General features: G+C 49.3%; 1 protein-coding gene across 1 annotated transcript in view; it reads left to right on the top strand.

The window, feature by feature from the left end:
* Positions 1–26,533, top strand: part of LRRC75A (leucine rich repeat containing 75A) — a 111,852-nt gene that overhangs the window by 72,874 nt on the left and 12,445 nt on the right. The window contains 1 exon segment of the mRNA XM_044002193.1: positions 11,635–11,747. Within this exon segment, the coding sequence (XP_043858128.1) occupies positions 11,635–11,747 (113 nt within the window).

The following is a 26,533-nucleotide window of genomic DNA, read 5'->3' as shown; positions in this document are numbered from 1 at the left end:
CAGCATCGCCACCCCCACCCTCCCAGATGCTTTGCTGCTTATAAGGACCCACCATCACATCACCTGATCTGGCTCTCCCAGCAAGCACACTCTTGTTCATACTGAACTTGCAGGGCACCAAGACCCCCAGATCATTTTCAGATGAACTGTTCTCTAGCATAACCGTGAAGCTGGTTTCTTGGACCCATAAAATGGGGTAATAACACCTCCCTCCCTGCCTGGATCTGAAGGACGTTCAGAACATTTTAGCAAGATAATAGACTGAGCCAAACAAAGTAAGGCAGAGAGCTCAGAGCCTGTCTCTGGAGTCTGGGGTCAGGGTGGTCAGCTGCTCTTCCGCAGCTGTCCTTTGTCCTTCCCTTGGGGGAATTTGATACATTAAGTAGGGAGAAGGCAAAGATCAAGCTAAAGGCTTTACGTGAAATCCCTCCATCTCCTTGTCTCCATCTGGCAGTCGGGCAGAAACCCTCATCCCTGCCTCAGAGAACAGATTGGGAGGAGTGGCTCCCTCAGGGCTGATGGGGCTCCTGGCCAGGGGAGGCAGGCAGCTTTCAGCTTATCGCCCAACCGCAGGAATGTTAGAGTAGGGAGAGAGCTCAGGGCCCGTATTTTAGAGAGGAAGAAGATAATGTCTAGACCGGACAGAGACTTGATAGGGAGGAAGCTGGATGGTGCAGTGGGTAGAGTGCAGGACTAGAAACAAGAAGCCCTGAGTTCAAATCCTGCCTCAGACACCAACTTGCTGTGTGACCCTAGGCAAGTCACTTAACATGTCAGCCTCTGCTTCCTCATCTGTAAAGTGGGAAAATAATAGCACCTACCTCCCAGGATCAAATGAAATAACATGGAAAATGCTTCCAAACCTTATGTGATATGTGTGTGTGCATGTACATAGAGATACACATCTGTCTGTATATAGGGTATATGTACTGTGTATGTGTGTTGTGTATACACACAACCATCCGGCCCATCCAGCCACCCATCCATCCACCCACTTACCCACTCACTCACCTGCCCATCCATCCATCCATCCATCCATCTATCCATCCATCATCTATCTATCCATCCATCCATCCATCGTCCATCCATCCATCCATCCATCCATCCATCCATCCATCCATCCATCCATCCATCCATCCATCCATCCATCTATCCATCCATCCATCCATCCATCCATCTGTCCATCTGTCCATATCTCAAACCATCCATCGACCCATCCATCCATCCATCTATCCATCATCTTCCATCCATCCAATCCATCATCCACCCACCCACCCACCCATCCATCCATCCATCCATCCATCCATCATCCATCCATCCACCCATCCATCCATCCATCCATCTCCATCCATCCATCCACCCATCCATCTGTCCCCATACATCCATCCATACATCTGTCTGCTGGCTTTGTTGCTATTGTTGCTGTTGTTAGGCATACATACAGAGATTGAGCCCATGATTTCATTGCATAGGAAACTGCAAATGAAGAAACTAACACCCTGAAGGCAGCTGGTGGCCTAGAATGCTGGGCCTGGAGCCAGGAAGGCCTGAGTTCAAATCCAAGCCTCAGATACTTACTAGCTATGGTACTTCGGGCAAGTTACTTAACTTCTGCTTGTCTCAGTTTCCCTGCCTTGTAAAATGGGGGTGATAATAGTACCTACCCTCCCCGGGTGTTATGAAGATCCGCAGGCATGATATTGGTAAAGTGCTTAGCACGGTGCCTGGCACATAGTAGGCACTTAATAATGCTTGTTTCCTCCCTTCCCCCCTCCCTCCTTCCTTCCTTCTTTTACCAATGTAGGTTGGTACCTGTTATATGTAGTCCTAAAGAGTTTCCTGGCAGCTAGGTGGTGAAATAGATAAAGCACTGGGATTGGAATCAAGAGGACTCATGTCATGAATTCAAATCCAGCCTCAGACATTTACTAGCTGTGTGACCCTGGGGCAAGTCACTTCAGTTTCCTCATCTCCCAAATGGGCTAGCGAAGGAAATGGCCACCCTTCCAGGATCTCTGCCAAGAAAACCCCAAATGGGGTCACAAAGAAGTCGGACATGACTGACAACAACACAAAAGAATTACCTGAGAGGTTATGGGACTTGCCCAGGGTCACCCCATACTGGCAGGGGCTGGGCTTGAACCCAGGCCTTCCTGACTCCTCCCAGGCCCATGAACTGCTGCTTCTTATAATGATGATAATGGATGCTTCTCAAGCACTTTCCATTACCTTACTTGATCCCCACAACCAGCTGTGGAAGAAGTAATGTGGTTTTTATTATGCCCATTTTGAAGATAGGAAACTGAGTCTGTGAAACGTAGAGTCACAAAACGAGGAGGTGTCAGATCTGGTGCTCCACACGAATTAAAAGGAAGGGTGGTGTCGGCTTCGAATCCCAGCTCTGCCACCTAGCACATGTGTGACCTTGGACCAAAGTCATCAATGAAATAACTGGGTTGGACTCTTGGGGCCCTGGAATCCCTCAAGGTTCTGGAGCTGAGATGCTTTTGATGCTTGCTGCTGGTCCGTGTCCCTCTCTCAGCCGCCTCAGCTGGAACCGGACTCAAAAGGAGGCTGTCTGGAGGCACACAAGTCGGGTTTTTGTTGTTCTGAGACAAAGGGAGTGCCCCCCAGGCTGGATGCCCGTGTGCCTCTGTGGGGCGAGGCATCACCAATCAGCGCCAGCCTCCCCCCCGCCCCCACTGCCTCTGCTGCCAGGCCCGGAATCTGGGCTCTCGTGATAAAGGCTCTGTGCCCAGACCCCTTGGCTGCTCATGCCCGATGCCTGGGCTCCCAGGCTTCTCCGGAAGCAGCTTGGGCTAGTTCTGCGAGCTCCAGGCTCCCCTGAGCAGAGGCGAGTGCTGTTCACATCCACCCTCCCGCCCCCACCCAAATCCCCAACCCCTGCCACCAGAAAGAGAACTAGCAGTTCTGAGGCCCAGGACAAGCAGCACAGGTGTGGAGGGAGGCATGTCTGGAGTCAGGGAGCTGTTGTTGTTCAGTTGTTTCAGTTGTGTCCATATTTTCGTGATCCCATGTGGGGCTTCTTGACAGAGATACTGGAAAGGTTTGTCATTTTCTTCTACAGTTCATTTTACAGATGAGGAAACTGAGGCAAGCAGGGTGAAGTGACTTGTCCAGGGTCACACAGCTAGGAAGTATCTGATACTGGATTTGAACTCATGAAAATTAGTCTGAGTCAGGAAGACCTGAGTTCAAATCCAGCCTCAGACACTTCCTAGCTGTATGACCCTGGGCAAGTTACTTTAGCCTGTTTGCCTCAGCTTTCTCACCTATAATAATAGCACCTTACAGAGTTGTGAGGATCAAATGAGATGATACTTGTAAAAGCATAGTTCCTGGTACATAGTAGGTGATTAATAAATGCTTATTTCTCCCTCCGACACAAGATGGAAAGACCCCTGAGATCCCAGTCAATGAACATTTATTAAGCACCAGAAATGTGTTAAGTGCCAGACAAAGGTCTCACTATAGTGTCTCCCTTTGCAAGTGCCAGCAAAGTGGAAAGGGTTAGTGTTTCTCAGACTGCACCACTCTGGGGGTAGTGGGGGAAGAGTTCCCCATCTGGAGCCACAGGACCTGGGTTTAAATCCCACCCTGGTGACCTCTGGGAAGTCATTTTACATCCCTGGGTCTCAGTTTCCCCATCTGCAAAGTGGAGGTTTTGGATTCCATGGCCTCTGAGGTCTCATTGAGCTCTAGACTGATGATCTTATAAATCCCTTAGGCTCCCTGGTTTCAGCTTCCTCAACCACAGACCTGTGGGGTTGGACCATATGACCCCTGAGGTCCTTTGACCACCAGTCTGCTCCTGCGCAAGCAGGGGAGGCTGAGTGAAGGCCAGGGTGATGGGAGGAAGCCCTGGTCATCTGACAGCTCCCTGTTTTCACTCATTACTCCTGCTCATTAGGTGCTAAGCTCAGTTATTTCTACCCGCTAATGAGGTCCAGGTGCTATGGCCGGCAACCCTCTGGATTTCACGCCCCTGGGGAAAAGGCCGTGTCCCCGTGCCTGAGTACCAGTTCTGGCCGGTACTGTCCCTACTGGGGAATCTTCAGGAAGGAAAGGATCCCCTGAAGTCCCAACAGACAGCCGCGGTTCCTAGAGTAGCTCAGAGGCGACTGGATTGCGGATTCAGAGCTGGAAGGGACCCGAGGGACCATCTGGTCCAATAACCTCATTTTTCAGAGAAGGAAATTGAGGCCTGAGGAATTTAAGTGACTTGTCCAAGGTAACACAGATAGTAAGAATGAGAGGCAGCCTTTGAACCCAGAGCCTCTGACTCCAGAGCCAGGATTCTATCCAAGGCTCCATGATGCACGTAGGGGAAATCTGTGTCCAAAACACTTGCTAGGATGTCAAGCACTCAGGACAGACCTGTGTGTATGTGTATCTATGTCTGCATCTATGTTGGGGGAGACAAGGCAATGAAGGGAAATGAGACCACTCGGGGCTCACACGTACCATTGAAGCTCCCTGAATGTATCTCCATGGATCGTCAACTCTATAGGATCTTCATCTCCGGAGAGCTCTTCCCAAACCTTCCACATTGCTTTACACTCTCACGTCATCTCCTTTATCTCTTTCTACCAACCTCTAGCCCCTAGAGGAGCCCTCTGGAGTCACTATCCCCTGCCCGTCCCAGAGCTTGCTCTCTCTGCTCTGCTTTCCCTAGGTCTCCTCCCGGGGGTGGGGTGGGGGGAGTTCCTTGCTTCGACACCCCCACCGGAGCACCAGGTCATGGTGTGAATCACAGACCTGGATCTGGGCTGGACAGTTGCCTCTGAAAACACTGACCTATGGGGCTTTTTATTTTGTTGTTTGGAATGAAGCAATGGGAAGGCACCACCTTCAAATGACAGTCTCCTCCATCCTATCTTCTCTTCCTCTTCCTTCTTTCTTTCTCTCCCCACCCCCCACCCTGTTGGCCCTAATCCCAAGACAGGCTTAGGAGCTTCTTGCAAGACCAAATTATGGTGGGGGGGGGGGATTTTTTCTTTGGCCTGATGGGTGCCCATTCCCAAAGCTCTCTCCCTCCTCCCATCCACCCTCAACCTCTCCCCTCCATTCCCCATCTCTAACTGCTGAGCAGCACTAGTGATGCTTGGGAGAGATCAGGAAATCGTCCTTGGGATGAGAAGGAACCACCACCTGCTCCACAGTCCAACCTTTTTCATTTCCTCCTGACAAGTCATATTGAAGAAGCCTAACAAGCCTTCAAGGCCCAGATGCATGTCTGTGTGAGCAGAGTCGGGGATTTGATAAGGGGCATGTGTGTGTGTGTGTGTGTGTGTGTGTGTGTGTGTGTAGGGGCAGGGACTTAATGTCTAGCAGCAGTGACGACAATAGCAGGGCACCTGGTGCCAGACCCGGGAGGCAACACCCTCTTCTTCTGCCCAAATCTCCTGGTCCTCGGTGGCAGAGTTGTTGGCAGTGCCATGCTGGCAAAGGCCTGCCTGGGCTGGCAGCTGCTACAAGCATCAGGCTTTTTATAGTGTGCCCAGCCCGACACTCGGGCCTGTGGGGGATATAGAGAAGCCAACAAACCCTAATTTCGTGCTTTAAGGCTCTCACGACCCTTTTTAAAAATGGTTTTAAAATGTTTTTATTGACATCTCTTGTTTTTACATCTTTATTTTCCAAAATTATCCTTCTCCTTTCCCCCACCCAATGAGTCATCCCATGTAACAAGAAATACAAAAGAAATGGGGGGAGGGAGGACAGTTCAGCCAAAGCTAACCCATGTGTCCGATCTAACGGTGTATGCAGTGGTCCGTATGCATAGCCCCCCACCCCTGCAAAGAAGAGAGAAGAGATGCATTTTCTCATCTTTTCTTTAGGGGGAGGCTTGATGCTTATAATTACATGACATTCAGGTTGGGGATTTTAAGTGTTTTGAGATGCTTTGGAGTTTTTTGGTTTTGTTTTTTATGTTAATGTTACTTCCATCAACACCCCTTCCCCCCAGTAGAACTATCCCTTATAACAAAGGTAAACAGGTGAGCAAAATAAACTGATAAACTGACCATCTGCCTCTTTGACCCTTCCTAGCATGTTCTAGGGAGGGTCTTGCCCATAGGGTCCCTGGCCCTTTTGGGGATGCTCCAAGGAAACCCCGCTGTGTTGACCAGTAAGAGGCCGTGTCCATACCCTGTGGTGTCCACAGTCCCCCACCCCCTAACAGGAAGGAAATCTATTTAATCATTATGGAGCCTCACTTGAGCACCAAAGGGACCTCAGAGGCCAGCTAGCACAAACTCCTCATTTTACAACTGGGTAAATTGAGGCCCAGAGAGGGGAGGGGGCCTGCCCACAATCCCAAAGGGGGTCCTGTGGCAGAGCCGGGATTCTATCTCAGGTTCCATGATTGGAATGGCGCCCAAGCTTAATCAGGACATCAGACCTAATGTTTCCTCAAAGCATTTTCCTTTGCATTCTCGTGGTCAGTCGGGGTGTTTCCTGTTCTCTCACTTTCTTCATGCGGAGCCCTTTAAACCATCTCCCATGGAGGGTAGATGGGAAAAGGCTTCTTGGGACCAGCAGAAAACTTAGAGCTGAATGCTCTAACATCCTTCTTTTAGAGAGGAGGAAGCAGAGCATCTGAGGATCCAAGGGACCTGTCTAAGGTCACTCAAGATGTAGTGGGGTCAGAATTTGAGCACAGGCCCTGGGACCAGCTTTGTCTATTGAAAACAGCAGAAAACCAAAGACTTCTTGGGGCATCTGCTCCAAATTGTTCATGTAACAGGAATCCCCTCTCCAACTTCCACTGGGGACATTCTAGTATGGGGAGTTCATTACCCCCTGGAGGCAGCTCTTTGTACTTGGAGGCTGTTCCAACTGTTAGGAAGTTTTTCCTTGCAGATAGATGGATAGCTGTATGGATAAATGGATACATAGATGGACAGACAGATGGATAGATGGATGGATGGACAGACAGACAGGTAGATAGACAGTTAAAGCATAAGTGCCAGGCACCAAGCCCTATGCTAAGGGCTGGGGCTACAAATACAAGCAAACAAGCTAGTCCCTGCCCTGGAATGTGTGTTGTTTAAAATTTGTGATAAAATAGCTTACATTCTAACAAGGGAAGACATCACATAAAGGGGAAATGAAAAGAAATGAGGCAGGTATTTTCCTGGGGGCAAGGCTGGTAGTAAAGAGTCAGAGAAGTCTGGAGAGTGACTGGAACTGGAAGTGAAATGGGCATGTCTGGGCTCTCTCCTCCCTGCCACTTGTAGCCATTACTCCAAGAGCTTGAACTAAGGAGAGGCACCTGGGGCTTTGCTCTAGGGCATTAAAATTTAAAGGGCTCTCCTGGCACCTAAACCCACTTTAGCAGGTGGAAACAACTAAGCTTAGCATCCAGTTATCCAGAATTAGTAGCTAAAATAGAAGGTACCAGATGGTCTGTACCCTCCCCTCAGGGATAACCTCTGTTTCATCCACCACGTGGTATCCCAGGATCTCACCCTCTGAGGCACCTCTGGACTTCCTCTGTAGAAAGAGGGTGGTGGACTAGAGATCCTTCCCCAAAGAGCCTTGTGTCCCAAAGTCCCGGATCTCCCCACAACAACTGAATTTGTCTTTAAAAGTTGATTTGGGGGGGGCAGCTAGGTGGTGCTATAGTGGATAGAGCACCGGCCCTGGAGTCAGGAGGACCTGAGTTTAAATCCGGCCTCAGACACTTGACACTTACTAGCTGTGTGACCCTAGGCAAGTCACTTAACCCCAATTGCCTCACTTAAAAAAAAAAAGTTGATTTGGGGGGACATTTTTAAGGGCATTTGACTCAGGTGACCTAAGTCTTCCTTTCTCCAGGCTCAATACCCCAGACTTTTCAGATAGTCCTCATTTGCCACCACTTCATGCCCTTTCTCCTTTAGACAGGTTCTAGATGTTGATGTCCTGCCTCCAATATGATAGCCAGGGTGGAACGCTGTGGTCCAGAGTGGGTGAGGCTGTCACCTCTCATCCTCAAGGTTGTTCTTCTATTAAAACAGCCCAAGACCAGTGTAAGTGGAGACGTGGCCTTGGAGCCTGGTGGACCTGGGTTCAAACTGTGCCTACGACCCATCCTGGCCAGTGTGACCCTGGGCAGATCACCAAATCTCAGTGACCCTAGGCAACCACCCAAGATGATAAGTTTCAGAGAAAGTATCCATCTGCATTGGGAGGGTAAAGCCCCCCTCCACCAGTAGAATTATAGGCCTGGGGAAAGAAGATTAAGTTTGCTTGGCTGAGGAGAGAAGTCGGGGTACAGGGTTACTATTGACCGATATTGAACCCTTGGGCCTTCTGTGAACTTCTACCCAGAGATAATGAATGCAGATTGCTCAGTAACTTTTTTATTAGCTGACTCTCCCATCCTGCCTTTGTAGAGTTGATTTTTTTGAGCCCACGTGCCCAGTCTTCACACCCACCCCTATCAAAGCTCATCTTTTTTGTATTTGGCCTACCGTTCTAGCCTGTATCATCTCCTTGGCAATCCACTGTTAGCTCCGCCGGCTCGGGGTGATCCACAGATCTGATGAGTGTGGCATCTGTGCCTTCCCCACACTTTTAACGAAAGATAAAATGTCAGGGCAGATCCCCAAAGCACCCTCCCTCAGGCTGACATGGAGTCGTTCCTTTGGGTCTGGTCAGTGGCCCCCGTTTTGGCTCTGACTAACTGGACTGCTCTCATCTAGGTTATTGTCGAGTTTAGGGCCACTCTTCTCCCATCCTGCCTGCCTCCTACTCTTCAGGCCATTAGTGAATCTATGGCCTTTCGTCTAGAAGATGCTTGCCCCACCCCCATTACACAAATAGACCAGCTATGTCTACTACCCTCAGTCTCTGGTGACCTGCCCCATCCCCCCATCCCCCACTTCTTGTTCCAATTGGTGTTGGCCATTAACAAACATAGAAGACAGCGCCTGCCTGTGGCCAAAACGGTGTTGCCCACAATCCCGTCCTCTCTCCTGCTTGCTGTGGATGGCAGCCCAGTGACCTGTAACCCAGTTCCAGGCGAGCCTTTGTCTGACACAACGCTGAGGACATGTGTGGCCCGGTTGGCTCCAGAGCTGCTGAGATTGAAATCAGGTCAGCTGAGAAAATTTGGAGAGAAAATCATCTGTTGGTTGTTTGGCTTGTATGTTTTCCTTGCTCCCTTTTTCCTGGTTGTCGCGGCCAGGATTCTTTTCTTAAGAAGTCTAGTCTCTTCTTTGCTTTCGTGTTCATGGGTGGAAGGAAATTCAGAGGCAGATCTCTACCCAGAATGCTGGTGGGCCTGTGGAGAAGTAGCCCCCCCCCCATTTCCTGCTGATGGGGCTGTGACTTGGGACTGTCTTTCTGGTAAGTGATAGGGCCTTATATAATAGCTACAGAACTGTTCATACCCTTTGACCCAGTTATCCCACTAATAGGATTATACCCTAAGGATATTATTGGCAGGGAAAAAAGACCAAACTGTACCAAAATATTCCTAACAACATTATTTGTGACAGCAAAAACCTGGAAACGAGCCCTAAGTCCAACAGACGGAGAATGCTTGAACTGCGTGTGGTAGACAAAGTTATGGAATATTATTGTGCCATCGGAAATGGCAAATATGAAGAATACAAAGAAATAGGGAGAGACAAATGAAGAGAGAGGAGTCAGAACAACACATCCACTGACTACAACTATGTTAAAGAAAAACAAAATAATCATAACAACAATTACATAAAACTCTAGACAAAATTCACAGACTCAAGCAATCAGAAAGGGGGGGCACAGAAATTTTTTAAAGTGTTTCTTATTTTAAGGGGAAGGAAGAGGGAACAAATATTTAAGTGCCTACTACGTGCCAGGCATGTGTACTAAGCACTCAATAATCTCATTTGATCTGTATAACCCCTAGGAGGTAGATGCTATTATTATCCCCATTTTACAGATGAGGAAACTGAGGCAGAGGTTAAGTGACTTGCCCAGGGTCACACAGCTATGAATTTGAATTCAGGCCTTCTTGACTCCTGATCCAGCATTCTGTTCACTGCACCACCACCTAGCTGCCCAAGTGAACATGCTTCCATACTTCATTCTGGTCAAGTCAAGGCAGCTTTGGTAAAATGGAGAACACGTTGGCACCCACCTTTTAAGGTGTTGTGAGGATCAAAGGAGATAACATTGCAAAGTACATAGCACAGTACTTCACAAATAGTAGGGCTATAGATGGTGGTGGTGGTGGTGATGGTGTTGTCATTGACAAGCACTTGTTAAGAGCCTACTACATGCCAGCACTGTGCCAGTTATGTATTCAATCTGTGGTCTCTTTGAGGGGGATCATGACCTAGCCATGCCTGCCCATTCCATGGCACTCTCGTCCAGGTGCTATAAGCTGGTCACAAAGGGTCCATCCCACATGATGAGGGCATTCCTCCAGATGTCTTTTGATTGCTGGGAGCTTCCCAATGGCCTCTTGGGCTCTCCGCTGATTGTGCCCTCTTTGTGATGTGTGCCTTGACCCATCTCCTTTTCATCTCTAATGAGATGCCTGATGCTGCTTCTCCCAAATAGCTCATCACTGATAAGGTGGCATGGCTTACTCATGCCTGCCGTTCATCTCTTGATTGCCCTTTGGGTGACCTGAAACGTAGTCTTTCAGAAACTAGGATATGCAAGACTCAGACATAAAGCACCTCCGGAGGAAAATGGATAATAAAAAGATGCAGCCTATTCAGGTCAATTTATGTCAATGACCAGTGATTTTGTTTGTGTGGGAATTCTTCCCCTAAGGCAGATCCATCCATCACTTACAGTCCTTGGGGAGTTGCTTGAGGTTCTGAGAGTTGTGACTTCCTAGCATCAGAAATAGGATTAGGTCTTTTGGCCTCCCAAGTTCAGCGCCCCATGCACTCTGCACACTCTTTCTCTAAATTTCATACAATCTTTGCTCAGCATGCTAATTTGGAGTTTACAGTTATATACGTTCTGTTCTCTTATCTGAAATGTTTTTATTGATGTTGGGTTTAAAACATTTTTTAATTTAAATCAAGGAACTGTCGCATTAGCCAATCACAATATTCAGATGAGCTCAACTGAATCCAACTGCCTCAATTTTTTACAGAGGAGGAAACTGAGGCACATAGCAGTTAAATGATTGGCCCAAGGTCACACTGTCATTAGTGTCTGAGCCAGAAGTTGAACCTAACTCTTGGTGACTCAAAGATCAATGCTCCATCCACGCTCTTGCCTGCCTTTGTTGTAAGCGATGGTAGCCCATCATCTCTTATGATTGCATTTCCTGGATAATAAGGTTGTTTTTTGTGGGTTTTTTTATAGCTCTTAGCTTGCAAGTCATCACTAGCAATAGGCTTCTACCCTTCTGTCCTGAGCTTTACCCAACTGAGCTAGATAACCTCTCAGGCCTCTCCTGGCTCTAAATATTTGATGCCATGATCCACATAGGATCTATTAAACAATCGGTCCCATTACCTTGTCGTCATGCCTTGTCTTTCATGGGTGAGATGGGAAAACCGGGGCAGATTTGGCTTGGGGTCCTCTCTCTTCCTGGGGTTGGTAGGTGAGACTCCTGTCTGGGGCAGGGATCCCAGTCATGCCCTCCCTAACCCATCTCTATCGTTCCTGCAGGAGGGTGATGCCCTGAGCGCCATGGAGAAGCTCTGTCGGCAACTGATATACCATCTCAGCCCTCACTCCCAGTGGAAACGCCAAAGCCTTGTGAAGAGGAGATCCCAGGCCTCGTAAGTCCCCCTTAGGTCACTGTGGGGAAGGGCTGTCATGGGGGTGGGGAGCAGGCTGTGAGGTCTGCTGACAGATAGAAAAGTGTTTGAAAACACAAGCCGGAGAACGTGTGTTGGTCCAGGCCTTAGAGGAGCCTCTTTTGAGATGCCCTCTTCTCTGTGGCCGCATTGTAACGTTGCTCTTCGAGATTCCCCTCCTAGCTGCCTGGCTGCTCCTTCTCAGTCTCCTGTGCTGGCTCATCAGCCCTTTCCCCCGTCACTGTGTCTGTGCTCCACAGCTTGGTCCTAGATCATCTTCTCTTTCCTAGTCCCCTAATTGGCCTCCCTGCCTCCCGCTCCAACCATCCTCTGCATACCTTCCAAGCTACTTTTCCCAAAGTGCAGATCTGATGGTCACCCACCCCACTCCTTGTCTCAATAAACTCCAGTGAGTTCTTATTTCCTTTATGTTAAAAGACAACTCCCATTTGTCACTAAAGCCCTTCAATTCCAGGTCACACACGCTATACTGCAAGGAGGGTCAGTCCTTCGCACTGTTCCTCACACACAAACCCCCATCTCCTGTCTCCATGTCTTTCCTGGCACAGGCTGCCCCCCCTTAACCCCCCTCACTCTTCCACTCTACCCCCACCCCCACCCTGTGCCTGGAATTCACTCTCTCCTTACCTATTTGCCTCTTAGAATTTTAGTATCTTTCAAGACTCCACTCCTGAAGCCTTCCTTGCCTGATCCCCACAGCTGCTATGCCTCCCCTTGCCTCATGATTACTTTGTGTCTTTTTTTGCATATTTTTGGATACAGCTACATGTATTCTTGTTGCCACTCCTTAGCTAATGTAAGCTTCTTGAGGGCAAGACCTCTTTCATCTTTGTGACTGCAGTGCCTTCGAGCCCAGGACCCAGCATATTCCCCAGGACTCCAGTTTTGTGATCTCATCAATTCTGAGGTTCTGCGCCCACCCAGTCCGTGTGACTTTGTCCATGTCCTCCCATAATTACGTCCTAGGGAGTCCACCCTAAGGTGCTCCATAAACGCGCACTGCTTGATCCATTCTCCTGATTTTCAGTCCCACCAGCCTCCTGTCCAACCAGATGGTGGACACTTTGGAGAGCAGGAAGTCCTGTGAATAGGAGAGCCTCAGGGGGCCGAGATAAAGCTCCCCTCTCCTGTTCCACCCTGCCCCCCCTCCCCAAATGTGGCCCCCAGGGAACACCCAGATCTGTAGGCATCCTTTTCCTGCTTCCCCCACCCTTGAGAGGACAGGGAAAACGGGATAATGAAAGGAAGCAGAACCTAGAGTGAGCCAGAGTGAGAGATGGGGGGGAGGGGAGAGGGAGATATTCCCCAGAGTAACAATTAATTAGCTGTCAGCTCAGAGGAGCAGCTGCATCTGGCTGGAGCCGAATTGCAGAGAGCGGGAAAGGTCGCTGGCTAATTGGGAGCTGGGAGGGAGAGCCCTGGATCCCCCACATAAGATTAGGTCCAGAGGCAAGAGGGAGCCCAGCCCCCGAACTGCCCCCACTTTCCACAGGAGTGTGAGGCAGGCGGTGTGCTGGTGGCCGCCTGGCCCTCGGTGGGGCTGATTCCCCCGGTCCCAGGCTCAGCAAGTTTCACTCTGGAATCTCGTGTACCTGGGGAGCCACCAGCCAGAGCCGGGCTTCTGGAGAACCCCGGGGGAGGGGGAGAAGGAGCTCTGGGACCCATGAGGACTTTGTTCTGGATGCCTTTAGTAGAAGAAAGTTGTTGGGGAGGGCAGGAATCCTAGCTTCCCTCCCACCCCACCCCCACACAGCTCTCTCAAGATCAGTCCTTCCCTTCTGGTATCTCAGAAAGCCCTCTGAAGGGCCCAGTCAGGAAATCGAGGTTCAGTTCCCACCCTTAGAATGAATTCTGTCACTCCCTGAGTGGTAAGGTTGTGCGGATGGAAGAATTTAATAAACATAAAAGTAGTTGGGAGGGGCAGCTAGGTGGCGCAGTGGATAGAGCACCGGCCTTGGAGTCAGGAGTACCTGGGTTCAAATCCGACCTCAGACACTTAACACTTACTAGCTGTGTGACCCTGGGCAAGTCACTTGACCCCAATTGCCTCACTAAAAAAAAAAAAAAAAAAAAAAAGTACTTGGGAAACCATTGCTTCAGGCGGAAGAGCCCCAGTACATACATCTTGTTTAAGGTCCAGGTAGAAAAAGTTTTATTATGAAGGTAATAATAAACCATGAGATAGGTAGTACCTGAAAGCAGATAGGAGACGCTGTGGAGAGAGTGCTTGGCCTGGAGTTGGGAAGAGAGTTCAAATCCAGCCTCAGACACTTAGCTTGTGACCCTGGGCAAGTCACTGAACCTCTGTCTCATTATCCATAAAATAGAGATAGTAATTGACTCCTGCCTCCCAGGATTGTGAGGATCAAATAACATTTGAAAAATCACTTTATAAACCTCAAAATGCTATCGCCAGCAGCAGCAGCAGCAACAGCCAACAAGGGCAGAGGGAGGTCAGAGAAGGCTCTACAAACCAGACAAGCTTTCTCTTGCAAACCACTTTCCATCTATCTATCCGTCCATCTGTCTGTCTGTCCATCCGTCTATCCGTCTGTCCGTCCATCCATCCATCCATCCATCCATCCATCCATCCATCCATCCATCCATCCATCCATCCATCCATCCATCCATCCATCCATCCATCCATCTATCCATCTATCTATATCATCTATCTATCTATCAAATCAAATGAAGAGAAAGCCCAGCCCCGCTGCACCCTGGATTGTGACTCAGTACAGGGTCACAGCCATTCTCTACAGAATGCTCAGTCCTGGAGAGAAGCAGCAGCAAATCACACCTAAGCTTTGTTCTGGAGATCTGTTCACCCTAGCAATAGAAACAGAGCCTGGGGAGAACAAGAGCGCGCTGTCTAAAGGGCTGGTGACAAAGACTGGGATGGGAGGAAAGACCCAGGCACCAAGAGAGGAGGAGGGTCAGGTGTGACTTGCATCATTTATGCTGACAGAGACAGATTCTAAAATGAAGTGACTCATGTCAAGAGGAGGGAAATAGAGGGTCCCTCCCTCTGCTTTCACTCTGTGGACCTCAGACAAATGCTCTGTGCTTTTATTGGGATAGCAAAGGGAATCAGGTCTCAGAATATTTGCTTACCCAGAAGCCCATGGGGTTCCATCAAGAGGACCCAAGTTTATGGGGTGTGTTTACATGTGTGTGTATGTGTGTATAGGGGCGGGCGAGGATCTTGACCTCCAATAGGGTCAGATTCTTCCTCTTTTGGGGGTACTGTCTCTACCCTGGAGCCATTCCAGGGAAATCCCTAAAACAAAAATATGGGGGTGGCTCATTTTAGGGTCCCCCCAAAATGTGGGTAACAGGGTCTATTTTATAAAAAAAGGACTGGGTACGAAGCTGGATGTGTTCTCTAGCTCCTTGCTTAGGGACCACAGTTCAACACAGCAGCAATTTCCCTGGTCACCCCCTGCTCTGTTAGGAAGCAGCAACTTTGATTTGCCATTTGAGAAGGATGAGGAAGGAGATTGGAATAGAGGTCAAAGGTAGGGGTAGGCACACTCCAGAGCAGCCTGTTGGACCAAGCCTCATATCCCTTTGCCCCTCCCATGCTGTCCCCCCACCCTGAAGTTAGCCCCAGGCTGGAACATGGAAATGGAGGGGGCACTGCATTTAATCAATTTCTCCTTCAATAAGCATTTATTTTTAAATAGACTTAATTGATATGGTTTGTTTTTACATTTACATAGATTCCCTCCTCTCAGAGAGCCTTCCTATATAACAAAGAATTAAAAAAGAAAATAAGAAAAAGGGGGCAGCTAGGTGGCACAGTGGATAAAGCACTAGCCCTGGATTTGGGAGGACCTGAGTTCAAATGTGACCTCAGACACTTGGTACTTACTAGCTTCGTGACCCTGGCAAGTCACTTAACCCTCATTGCCCTGCAAAAAGAAAGAAAGGAAGGAAGGAAGGAAGGAAGGAAGGAAGGAAGGAAGGAAGGAAGGAAGGAAGGAAGGAAGGAAGGAAGGAAGGAAGAAAAAATGAAGAAAGGAAGGAAGACAAAAATTCAGCAAAACTCAGTATGTTGCAAACAATCTGACATCATATGCAGGTGGATATCACCACCACCACCACCACCACCACCACCACCACCAGAGGTGTCATCTCTTCTTTGGGGTCAAATTTGTTCTTTGTAATTTCTCAATATTCATTTTTGATTGTTTTGACCAACATTGATTAAACACCTACTGTGTGCTAGCCCTGGACTAAATGATGGAAATAAAAAGAAAAAGTGAAAGCTCCCTGTCCTTGAAGAGCTTACAGTCTACTGGACTCAGGTGCCAGAAACAGGTCCCTGGAAGGAACCAACCACTGGGGAGGGGGCTACAATTCTCCTTTCTAGTCCTTCCTCTGGGTACAAGGTGAGTCCCAGTGCCAAATAGCGTTAGAGCAGGAAGGGACCTGGCACATCATGGAGTCCAACACCCTCATTTTACAGGGAAGGAAACTGAGTCCCAAGAGAGAAAAAATAAATTGCCCAAGGACATGCAGTGAGTTTGTGGCAGAGCTGGGGCCCTCCCTCTTAGCCAGTCCTCCCCACTGAGCCACCAGCTGTCTCCTCCATCGACTCCTCCGCTGGTCTTGCTCCCTCCTGGTTCTGAGAACCAGGGAGATGCCCCTGCAGCCTCCCCCACCTCAGTCCTGCCATCTCTTCAACATGCATTCCGAGGCCTCCCAAGGGCAATGGCAGTTTTAAGGCATTTCATTTTGAGTCTCATCATTTCAGAATCATCCTGAGACAGAATGTTGGACTTGAGTTCAAAGGTCACCCCAGGCAAGTCTCCTCCCTCAGCCTCAGTTTCCTCATCTGTAATAGGAAGGGGTTGGACTCAATGGCCTCTGGGTCCTTCTCCAATTCTTCTCTTGCTGTACCCACCCCAATACCAGGTCCTACTTCCACGGCATCCATCCCTTTCTCTCCATCCACACAGCCACCGACCTAGTTCATTGAAGCCTTTAGGATCTCTCTCCTGGATTTTTGCATGAGTTGCCCAGCAAGCAGCTTGTTGGTGGCATACTGCATAGAGTGCCTGGCCTGGAGTCAGCAAGACTCAACTTCCTGAGTTCAAATCCAGCCTCAGACAGTTACTAGCTGTGTGACCCTGGGCAAGTCACTTCACCCTGTTTGCCTCAGTTTCCTCATTTGTCAAATGAACTAGAGAAGGACATGGCAAATCCCTCCAGTATGTTTGCCAAGAAAATCCAAATGGGGTTGCACACGATAAAAAAACAACTAAAGAACAACAACCCAACTGATCTCCCTGACTCTTCTTTCGTCTCCAGTGTGGCCTTCATACATCAGTCAAAGTCATCGTCTTTGTGATTCATTCTCTCCCCTTCCTGCTCCAGCCTAACTTTCCAGACTCATTTTTCCATCACTCCCCTTCCCACACTCTACACTCCAGCCAAATTGGACCATTGCCTGTTACCTGTTCTTCTGCACTGGCCTGCCCCTGGGGATTGTCAAGTCGTCCCCAGCCCCAGGGCCTGGAACACACTTCCTCCTCCTCTCTGACCTAACTCTTCAGGAGTGTTTCGAGGTACTTCTCACCATCCCCCACCTTTATTCATTCTCTATTCCAGCCAGGCTGGACCTCTAACTGTTTAACATTCCAGCTCCCACTTACGCGCATTCAGATGCCTGGGACGTCCTTCACTTCTACCATCTATCAAGGGCTTCCTGACTCAGGCTCCACCTCCTTCCATCCCCCCTCAGCCAAAAATGTTCTCTTCCCCCTCAAGTGATGCCCCTTCTCTGGGTCTGGGTCTCTCATTTGCACCTATTACACTCTACCCTATACTTGTGCTGCCCGTATTGAAAGACATCTAGGAAAGGTTGTTGGCTTTGGGGTCAGAAAAGCTGGAATTGAGTGCTATCTCTGCCTCTAACCACCTGTGTGACCATGGAAGAACCTCTTCCCTTCTCCCTCCCACCCAGAAGAGCACCCGCTAATCGCTGTGCACCCTGTTTCCTTGGGGAATTCCTCAGGAGAGGATGCGGCAAGCACTCTAACATTGACGCACATTAGAAAATATTCTCGGAGGGTCCGCTCTCCAAAGATCCCACACCCCAGAGGTCATGGCACCTCAGCGATGAAAGGAGGCCCAGGGGCCAGCTGGGACAGTCCAGATCAGAGCAGGAAGAAGTGCACGAGTCAGCAACACGCCCTTCTCTCCAGGTCCTGTCCTTGACTCTCCGTAATTGTTCCCATGGCCCTCCTCGGGTGCCATATTGGTATGTTTAACTGTACCCACTGCCCTGCTACGAGGTCATATGTATTGTGTTTCCCCATTAGAATGTAAGGTCCTTGAGATCAGTCTTTCTTTGTCGTTTGTATTCCTAGTAGTACAGTGCCTAGTATAGAGTAAGTGTTTAATTGCTTGATGTAGCTTTCTGTCGATCTCAATTAGTCAATCAACACTCATTTATGAAGCATCTGCTATGGGCTCGGCACTGTGCTGAGCTCAGGGGTTACACACACAAAGAGTGAAGGCAGTCCCCTGTTGGTAAGGAGCTTACATTCTAACCCCCTAAATGGCGATTCTTTAGTTATATCCAGGGAGTCTTTCTGTCCCCTCTTAAGTCTCCTCAGTCTCTCTGACCGCCCCTGTTGGCTTTTCTTATTGAAATGTTCCCTAAGTTTCTTTTAGGGTCAGAGTTAGAGCTGACGCCATTCTGACCCAGAATGCCCTCCCTCCACTAATGTTGGGCTCCTTCTGCCTCCCATGTGGGGGGGGTGGCCTTAATGACCTTGGAACCCCAGGTGAGCACTTGGGCCAGGGGGAAACAGACATTAAAGCAAATTGGCAAATTAGCTCCTGCCACCGACAGCCTCATTATCTCACCTGTCTCCAGCTGTTTGTTCAGACCAGAGGCATTCTGGGTAGAGGAGCAGAGCAGGTGGGGGTCCTGCTGGGTCAGGCAGAGATCCTTATGATTGGGGTCACCTCCAGAGGTCATTGAGCCTTCCCTCCACCTCTTTCCCATGCTTAGAGATCTCCAGGAAAGGAGAGCCCCCCCAGCCTCCCAGCTGCTGCAGATTGTACCAGATCAGGGCATTTTTAGAGTTGGAAGGGGCTTTCACAGCTGTCCGCTCAACCCTAGGCTGCCCCTCCAAATGCCCCCATCAACACACCTGACAAGTGGCCTTGCACCTCTGCTTGAAAAGCCCACTGTCTTCCAAGGCCTGTCTCCTCTAGCCCGAATTGTCAGGAAGTCCTTCCTAAATGGGTCTCTCTGAAACCACTTCTTGCTCCTGGTTCTCTGGGGCCAAGCAGAACACGTCAACAAGGCTCATCCCTCTCCCATGGAACAGCTTTCCAAATGCCTGGAGACAGATAACTGTGGAGCTTGGACTGGGAATCAGAAGGCCTGGGTTCAAATTCTGACTCCTGCAGACTACCTCTGTGACCTTAGAGAAAGTTAAGGTGAGAGCAGGGGAAAGAATAAAAGAAGGAGAGAAGGGAGAGGAAAGGAGGGAAGAGGGGGGAATGAGAATAAGGGACGGGTCGAACGAGATAAGAGAGGGGCGGGTGGGACAGAGAAGAGAGAGAGCAAGGAAGAGGAAAGAGGGGCTGAGGGACAGCAACTGACCCATCCCGGCGGGGTGGGGGCTGAGACCCTCCTCCTGCCTCCTTCTGGGCCCAGGAGCTGCAGGGAGGTTGTGCCCATGTCCACAGCAGTGATTACAGAGCAGGTATTTCCCAGCTTACTTGGCTGGCCCTGGGCCCTGAAAACCCCAGGTTTCTCCTGCTCCCCTGTGTTTCTAATTAGAAAACTCATTCCTCTCTGGTCGGAAATGCTTTTCCAGGAGTAGAAGCAGGTGGGAGTCAGGTCACCTGCAGGGGGGCGGGGAAGCAGGATTGCTGCCTGCTTCTCCCCCACTCCTGGCTGTGTGGTAGATTTGGATCAAGGATACATTTTTCCTCCTTCCCAAGGTGAAAGTAGAAAATGGCAGAGCAGAAGTCATTTAGTCCATCCCCCTATCTCCAGGCAGGGCAGACCCTCCTTCTACCAAGGCAGATGGGGGCGGGGCAGGGAAAGGGACGAGGAGGCTGGAGGATGGATCAGAGGAAATGGCTGGGCATGTCTGTAAGCCCCCTCTCCCAGCATCTTGCCCTTTTCAGTGAAAGGTACCATTTAACATCTGGCTAATTTGATTCCTTTTGGCTACGTGCAGTTTCTCTCCCCTTCAGATGTGATCCTGTGCTTTCTGCATGTCCTAGAAGTGACCAACTGAAGCTTCATCTTGTCCTCCAGGATCCTGAATCAGAACCAAGGAGGGGGTGGAGGGCGGGGGGGGGGGGGGGGGGGGGGGGGGAGGGAGCAGTGGAAGCTTCTTAGGATTCCAACCAGCATCTCCCGTGTTCTTAAAAGCAAACCAATTAAACGGGTCAAGCACTAGAAGGTCTCTGCAATGAAGGATGGGAAACGAGGAAGGAAGTGGGGTGAAGAGACAGAGTAGGAGAGAGAGATAGACTGAGACATGGAGAGAGAAAAAAAGAGGAGGAAGAGTGAGAGAAACAGAGACAGGGAGAAAGGGGATAGCTGGGTGGTGCAGTGGATAGAGCACTGGCTCTGGATTCAGGAAGACCTGAGTTCAAATCCAGCCTCAGACACTTGACACCCTGAGCAAGTAACTTAACCCTCATTGCCTCACAAAAAAAACAAACAAACCAAGACAGGGAGAAGGAGACAGAGACAGAGAGAAAGTCAGAGAGACAGGGAGGAGAGAAGCAGAAACAGAAAGAGAAGAAGAGAGATGAGGGAGAACAAAAGAAACAGAAAGGAGAAGACAGAAGGAGAAAGAGAAATAGATACAGGGAGAAAGAGACAGAGTCAGAGAGACAGAGAAAGAGTCTCGGCATCAGTTCATGTAAGTCCTTCCAGTTTTTTCTGAATTCTTCCTGCTCATCATTACTTTTCATGTTGATTTTTTTAAACTTTGTGGTCTAAATTTTCTTTCTCCCTCCCTCCTCGTCCCTCCCTATGAAATCCAGCAATTCAATGAGACTCAAAGAGAAGACAAGAAGCTCTTTGAGGGCAGGCAGTATTTTTGTCCTTGTTTCAACAGCACCTAGCACAGTGCCTGGCATACAGTAGTTGCTTAATAAATGCTTGTTGATTGAGGTGAGGAGTGGGGGGCTAGCATTTTATCAGAAGGTGATTTGTTCAACTGTGAAACTTGTACCAGAGGACACAGCAGCACCTTGTTTAGCCCTGAGGGTCCTCTGTGGGCTGCCTGATGACTAAGGCATAAGGACTATAAACCAGAGAGAAGGAAGAGAGGGAGGGGGAGCTGGAGGAGTGAAAGATAGGAGGGAAGGAAGGGAGAGAGAGAGTGGGAGAGGGAAAGGGAAGCCTGGTGGAGGAGGGAAGGGAGGGAGGAAGGAGAAAGATGGGGAGACACAGTGACAGAGAGACAGAGGAGAAGGAGGAGGAGGAAGGAGAAGATGGTGATTGGAGTAAAGAGGCGGGAATGGTGGGCCATACATTTCCTACTCCTGGGCCAGGATCTGAGACCTAAGAAACAGAGCCCAGTTGGTTCTATCATTCAGGCTGAAGCACCCTCCCCACTGGGGCCAAGCTCCAGGAATTACTGGACTGGACTCCAGAGGGAGAGAGAATGCCACAGAACCCTAGAATCTCCAAGCCCCAACTATCAGCCCACCTCTCATCCTCAATCTCTCCTCATGCCCTGCTTCTTTCTTTCCCTGAGGCTTATTAACATACCTAAGTCTTCTTTATCCTTAAAAAAACAAACTGGAAAACCCTCCCTAGACACCTTCCCTTTCTCAACCAAAGTCTGCAAAAAACTTTCTACACTCAGCACCACCACTATCTTTCCTCTCACTCTCTTCTTAACCCCCTGCACATGGGCCCTACACACACACACACACACACACACACACACACACACACACACACACACACTATGGGGTCTCACTGTGGAAGAAAACCAATGATCTTTTAATTGCCAAAGCAAATGGTGCCTTAACCCTCTTCTTCCTTGGTCTCTCAGCAGCCTTGACCACCCTCTCCTGGTTACTCTCTCCAGGTTTTTCTTTCTTTTCTTTTTTTTTTTTTACATTTAATTTTTCTCAATTACATGTAAACCAACATTTTTAACATTCATTTAAAAATTTTTGAGTTCCTAATTCTCTTCCTCCTCAAGAAAATACAATTTGATATATGTGCAATCATGTAAAACATTTCCATATTAGCCATGTTGCAAAAGAAAATGCAGACAAAAAAGATAAGAATAGTAAAGAAATTTCTTTTAAAAGCATTCTTCAATCTGCACTCAGACTCCATCAGTTCTTTCTCTGGAGGTAGATAACATTTTTTTTTTTTTAGTGAGGCAATTGGGGTTAAGTGACTTGCCTAGGGTCACACAGCTAGTAAGTGTTAAGTGTCTGAGGCCGGATTTGAACTCAGGTACTCCTGACTCCAGGGCCGGTGCTCTATCCACTGTGCCATCTAGCTGCCCCTGGATAACATTTTTCAATGTAAGTCCTTGGATCATTTTATTACTGAAAATAGCTAAGTCATTCACAGTTGATCATCAAACAATATTGCTGTTACAGTGTACAATGTTCTCCTAGTTCTCACTTCACTCTGCATCAGTTCATGTAAGTCTTTCTGGGTTTTTTTGAAAGCATCCTACTTATCATTTCTTTTCTTTTCTTTTCTTTTCTTTTTTTGGTGGGGCAATGAGGGGTTAAGTGACTTGCCCAGGATCACACAGCTAGTAAGTGTCAAGTGTCTGAGGGCAGATTTGAACTCAGGTCCTCCTGGATCCAGGGCTGGTGCTTTATCCACTGTGCCACCTAGCTGCCCCCTCATCATTTCTTATAGCACAATATTATTCCATCACAATTATATACCATAACTTGTTCAGTTATTCCTCAATTGATGAATATCCCTTCAATTTCCAATTCTTTGACACCCCAAAAAAGAGCTGCTACAAATATTCTCATATGTATAGGTTCTTTTCCTTTTTGTTTTCAATTTCCTTGGCATACAGACCTAGCAGTGGTATTGCTGAGTCAAAGTGTATGCATGGGTTTTATAGCCCTTTGGGCACAGTTCCAAATTGCTCTCCAGAATGGCTGGATCTGTTCACACCTTTCTGGGTTCTTCTGACACTACTCTCTCCCACTTGTCTGACTTCTCCTTCTCAGTGTCCTTATGATGCATCATCTGCCTTGTGCCCATTACTGTGTTTTCCCCAAGGTCTATCCTGGGCCCTCTTCTCTTTCCTCTCTATTCCTGAGCTCGCTTGATCAGCTCTCGCTGGTTCTTTCACCATCTCTACGGAGATGATTCCCAGATCTATACATCTAGCCCAAGTCTCTCCTGAGCTCCAGTCTTACATCACCAATTTCTTGTAGGACATTTAGGACTGGATATCTCACAGGATTTGCAAACTCGACATGTCCAAAGGAGAATCCATTACCTTCTCCCCCCAAACCCACCCCACTTCTTTAATTTTATTTATTTGTTTGTTTGTTTAATTATTTGTTTTGTTGGGCAATGAGGGTTAAGTGACTTGCCCAGGGTCACACAGCTAGTAAGTGTCAAGTGTCTTAAGCCAGATTTGAACTCAGGTCCTCCTGAATCCAGGGCTGATGCTTATCCACTGTGCCACCTAGCTGCCCCCCAAAGTGTACATTTTTTTTGGTTGGACAATGGGGGTTAAGTGACTTGCCCAGGGCCACCCAGCTAGTAAATGTCAAATGTCTGAGGCTGGATTTGAACTCAGGTCCTCCTGAATCCATAGGTGGCCAGATGCATGCTCTGAGCCTTTCCTTGCTTCCTGCTTAAGGCCCCGGTTACGGGGGGGGGGGGAGTGAGTAAATGTTTCCTTGGCGGCCTAGGCCGTCTGCTTAGATACAGCACTTGGGGTCTGCTGTGTTGGGGCAGGGCAGGGGGCACGTGCTCATGTGTGAATGATGCGTGATATTTGGCAGCATCTAACTTTTCTAAAGTTTCTTGAGTGTGCAGCAGATCCAGCCAGACCCATAAGCCCCAAACGGCTTCAAAAACAATTTCCCCTGATTTGGCAGAAACATTTGGAAAATCTGCTGCACTTGGCACGTGGCTTTCTTGGGATGGCAGGAGGGGAAGGAGAAGGGAGGACCAGGGCAGGGAGGAGGGAGGTAGAGCCAGAAAACTTGGGTGGGGGTTGGGGCCAGTGGATGGATGGGTGAGGCTAGAGTCAGAGGAGGCAGGTGGGCAGGGGAGGGCTGGTGGAGTTGCAGCCACCTTATCCAGGAGCTTTCAAGGGCAGAAATGGGCCCCCTGAGTCCCAGTGCCCCGCTTCCTTCTGTGGCCCAAAGCCAGGGTTTCCTTGAGGTCTCTAGATGCAGTTTTGAAAACTCATTTGATTTCTTCTCAGGGGGGGCTCCCCTAGCTGAGGAGGGAAAGGGGGCCCAAGCTGGCTCTGGGGAACAGACTTCAAAGTTAGACCTTTCTCCCGAGGCCAACAGCATCAAAACATGTGGCTCACACACCAGGCTTTCAGGCCTGAGGAAGTGGGAGGAGGGGGAGGGGTCCCCATAGCACTAATAACTACCTCATGTGCTGGCTGCTTAGCTCAGCTGGTTGGAGCCCGGCCCGCAGCCCCAGGCTCTAGCCAGCTAGCGGCTGCCCAGACCTCGGCTGCTACCACCCAAACAGTGCCCCTCAGCCACCAGGGAGTCAGATGAGAGAATGTGGGGGCTGGGCACCACTCCGCTCCTGCTCACTTTAGGGCCATTGAAAACAAGGCTGGGGGGGGGCAGCTAGGTGGTGAAGTGGATAGAGCACCAGCCCTGGAGTCAGGAGGACCTGAGTTCAAATCCAGCCTCAGACACTTAACACTTACTAGCTGTGTGACCTTAGGCAAGTCACTTAACCCCAATTGCCTCACCAAAAAACTTCAGGAAAACAAGGCTGGTGGGGCTTATGGCTTCTGAAAGGAAGGGCTGACTTCAGTCTCTTTCTTTTCTCTTCTCTTTTTAAAATAAGCCCAGTCCTGAGCTGTGTCATCAGGAGAGTAGAGACCACAATGAAATCTCCTTCATTCCAAACTAGTAAAGGAGCTCTGGACCAGGAAATCAGAAGAGAACAGAGTTCAGATCCCCTTGCGGACAGTTATGAGCTGTGTGGCCCTGGGCAAGTCACTTTCCTCTCTCTAAGCCTCAGATGGCTTCTGAGGGCCCTTCCAACTCTAGATCTGTGATCCTGTAAGTCTCGTTTGATTTGATTGACAAGTATCTGGGGGTGAGGGGCACCACGGTAGGCTCTGAGGATGCGCCAGGAGCTCGTCCATCTTGTGTGGAGTAGCGAGAGCACACAGCTGGCAGTTAGGAGACCTAAGGCAATGCCAGGTCGGCCTTGATGGTCACTGTGGTTCTTGGAATCCAAGCAGGGTGGGCCCGCACCTTACCTTGACCAGCTGCCGACCCGCCCTGCTGCCCACTGCAGGTGGAGTCTTTGAGGGTGAGTAGTCCAGGGAGCTGGTGATGGGGGGACCAGAGTATTCTAAATTTAGAGCCGCAAGGCCCTTAGCGGGCATCTAGTCCACATTTTACAGGTGAAAAGACTGAGGCCAGAGAGACCCAGTTCACACAGTGACTGTCAGGGGTGGGGTTGGAACCCATTTCAAAGTCACCAAGGGAGGATTCGAACTCAGATCTTCCTGACTCCATGGCCAAAATCCTATCCGCTGGTTCTCATGCGATGCTCTGGGTCACCAAATCCAAATCTCACTTTACAGAAGAGACCAGAGTCAAACCAGAGGCTTTGCCCACCCATCAGGAAGGAGAGAAGGGGAGGGCCAAACCTCATCCCAAGAGCTAGGTGGTGCAGTGGATAAAGCACCGGCCCTGGGTTCAGGCAGACCTAGGTTCAAATCCAGCCTCAGACACTTGACACTTAGTAACTGTGTGACCTTGGGCAAGTCACTTTGCCCTCATTGCCCTACAAAAAAAAAAAGAAAAAGAAATTAATGCCGCCTCAAATACTTACCAGCTGTGTGACCTTAGGCAAATCTGTGCCACTGTCTTCCTGGGGGTGACTTGAAGGGATAGGGCTCCAAAGTCCCATCCCCCTAAATGGGAGCTCTTGTGAACTGGACAGCGGCTGCTGAAGTCCCTTTCACTCTGAGATCCTTGGGCCTCTAGGAGCTCAGTCAGATCCATGAGCTCGACATTCTCTGAGACTCCTCTGTGAAATGAAGCGGTTGAAGGGGCAGCTAGGTGGCACAGTGGATAGAGCACCAGCCCTGGAGTCAGGAGTACCTGAGTTCATATCCGGCCTCAGACAGTTAACACTTACTGGCTGTGTGACCCTAGGCAAGTCACCTAACCCCAATTGCCTCACACACACAAAAAAAGAAATGAAATGGTTGGAAGAGTCAGTCTTGAAGGCTCCTCCCATCTCTGATATTCTGGGGGCTCATGGTCCCCTCATCCCTCCCTGGGCCAGCACCCCCTTATTCTGGACAGAGACCCATAAGAAGCATGGACTCCTCCTCTCACTTTAAACTGGAGAAAACTGAGCTGAGGCCTTGCTCTCGGTGTGAATCCAGTCACAGCCATTCGGCCTTGGGGGAAGCCGGCCCTCCCAGAACCTCCATCTCCCACCCTCCTGCCTTAAATTCCAGATAAACCAAATCTCATTTCTCAGGGTCTCCATCGCAGGGGGACAGGCACAGGCTGGGGGTGGGCTG

This window comes from Dromiciops gliroides, chromosome 4, assembly GCF_019393635.1.
Source record: "Dromiciops gliroides isolate mDroGli1 chromosome 4, mDroGli1.pri, whole genome shotgun sequence".
NCBI lineage: Eukaryota > Metazoa > Chordata > Mammalia > Microbiotheria > Microbiotheriidae > Dromiciops > Dromiciops gliroides.
Note: the sequence above shows the minus strand (reverse complement) of the source record. Positions and strands in the feature narration are given on the sequence as shown.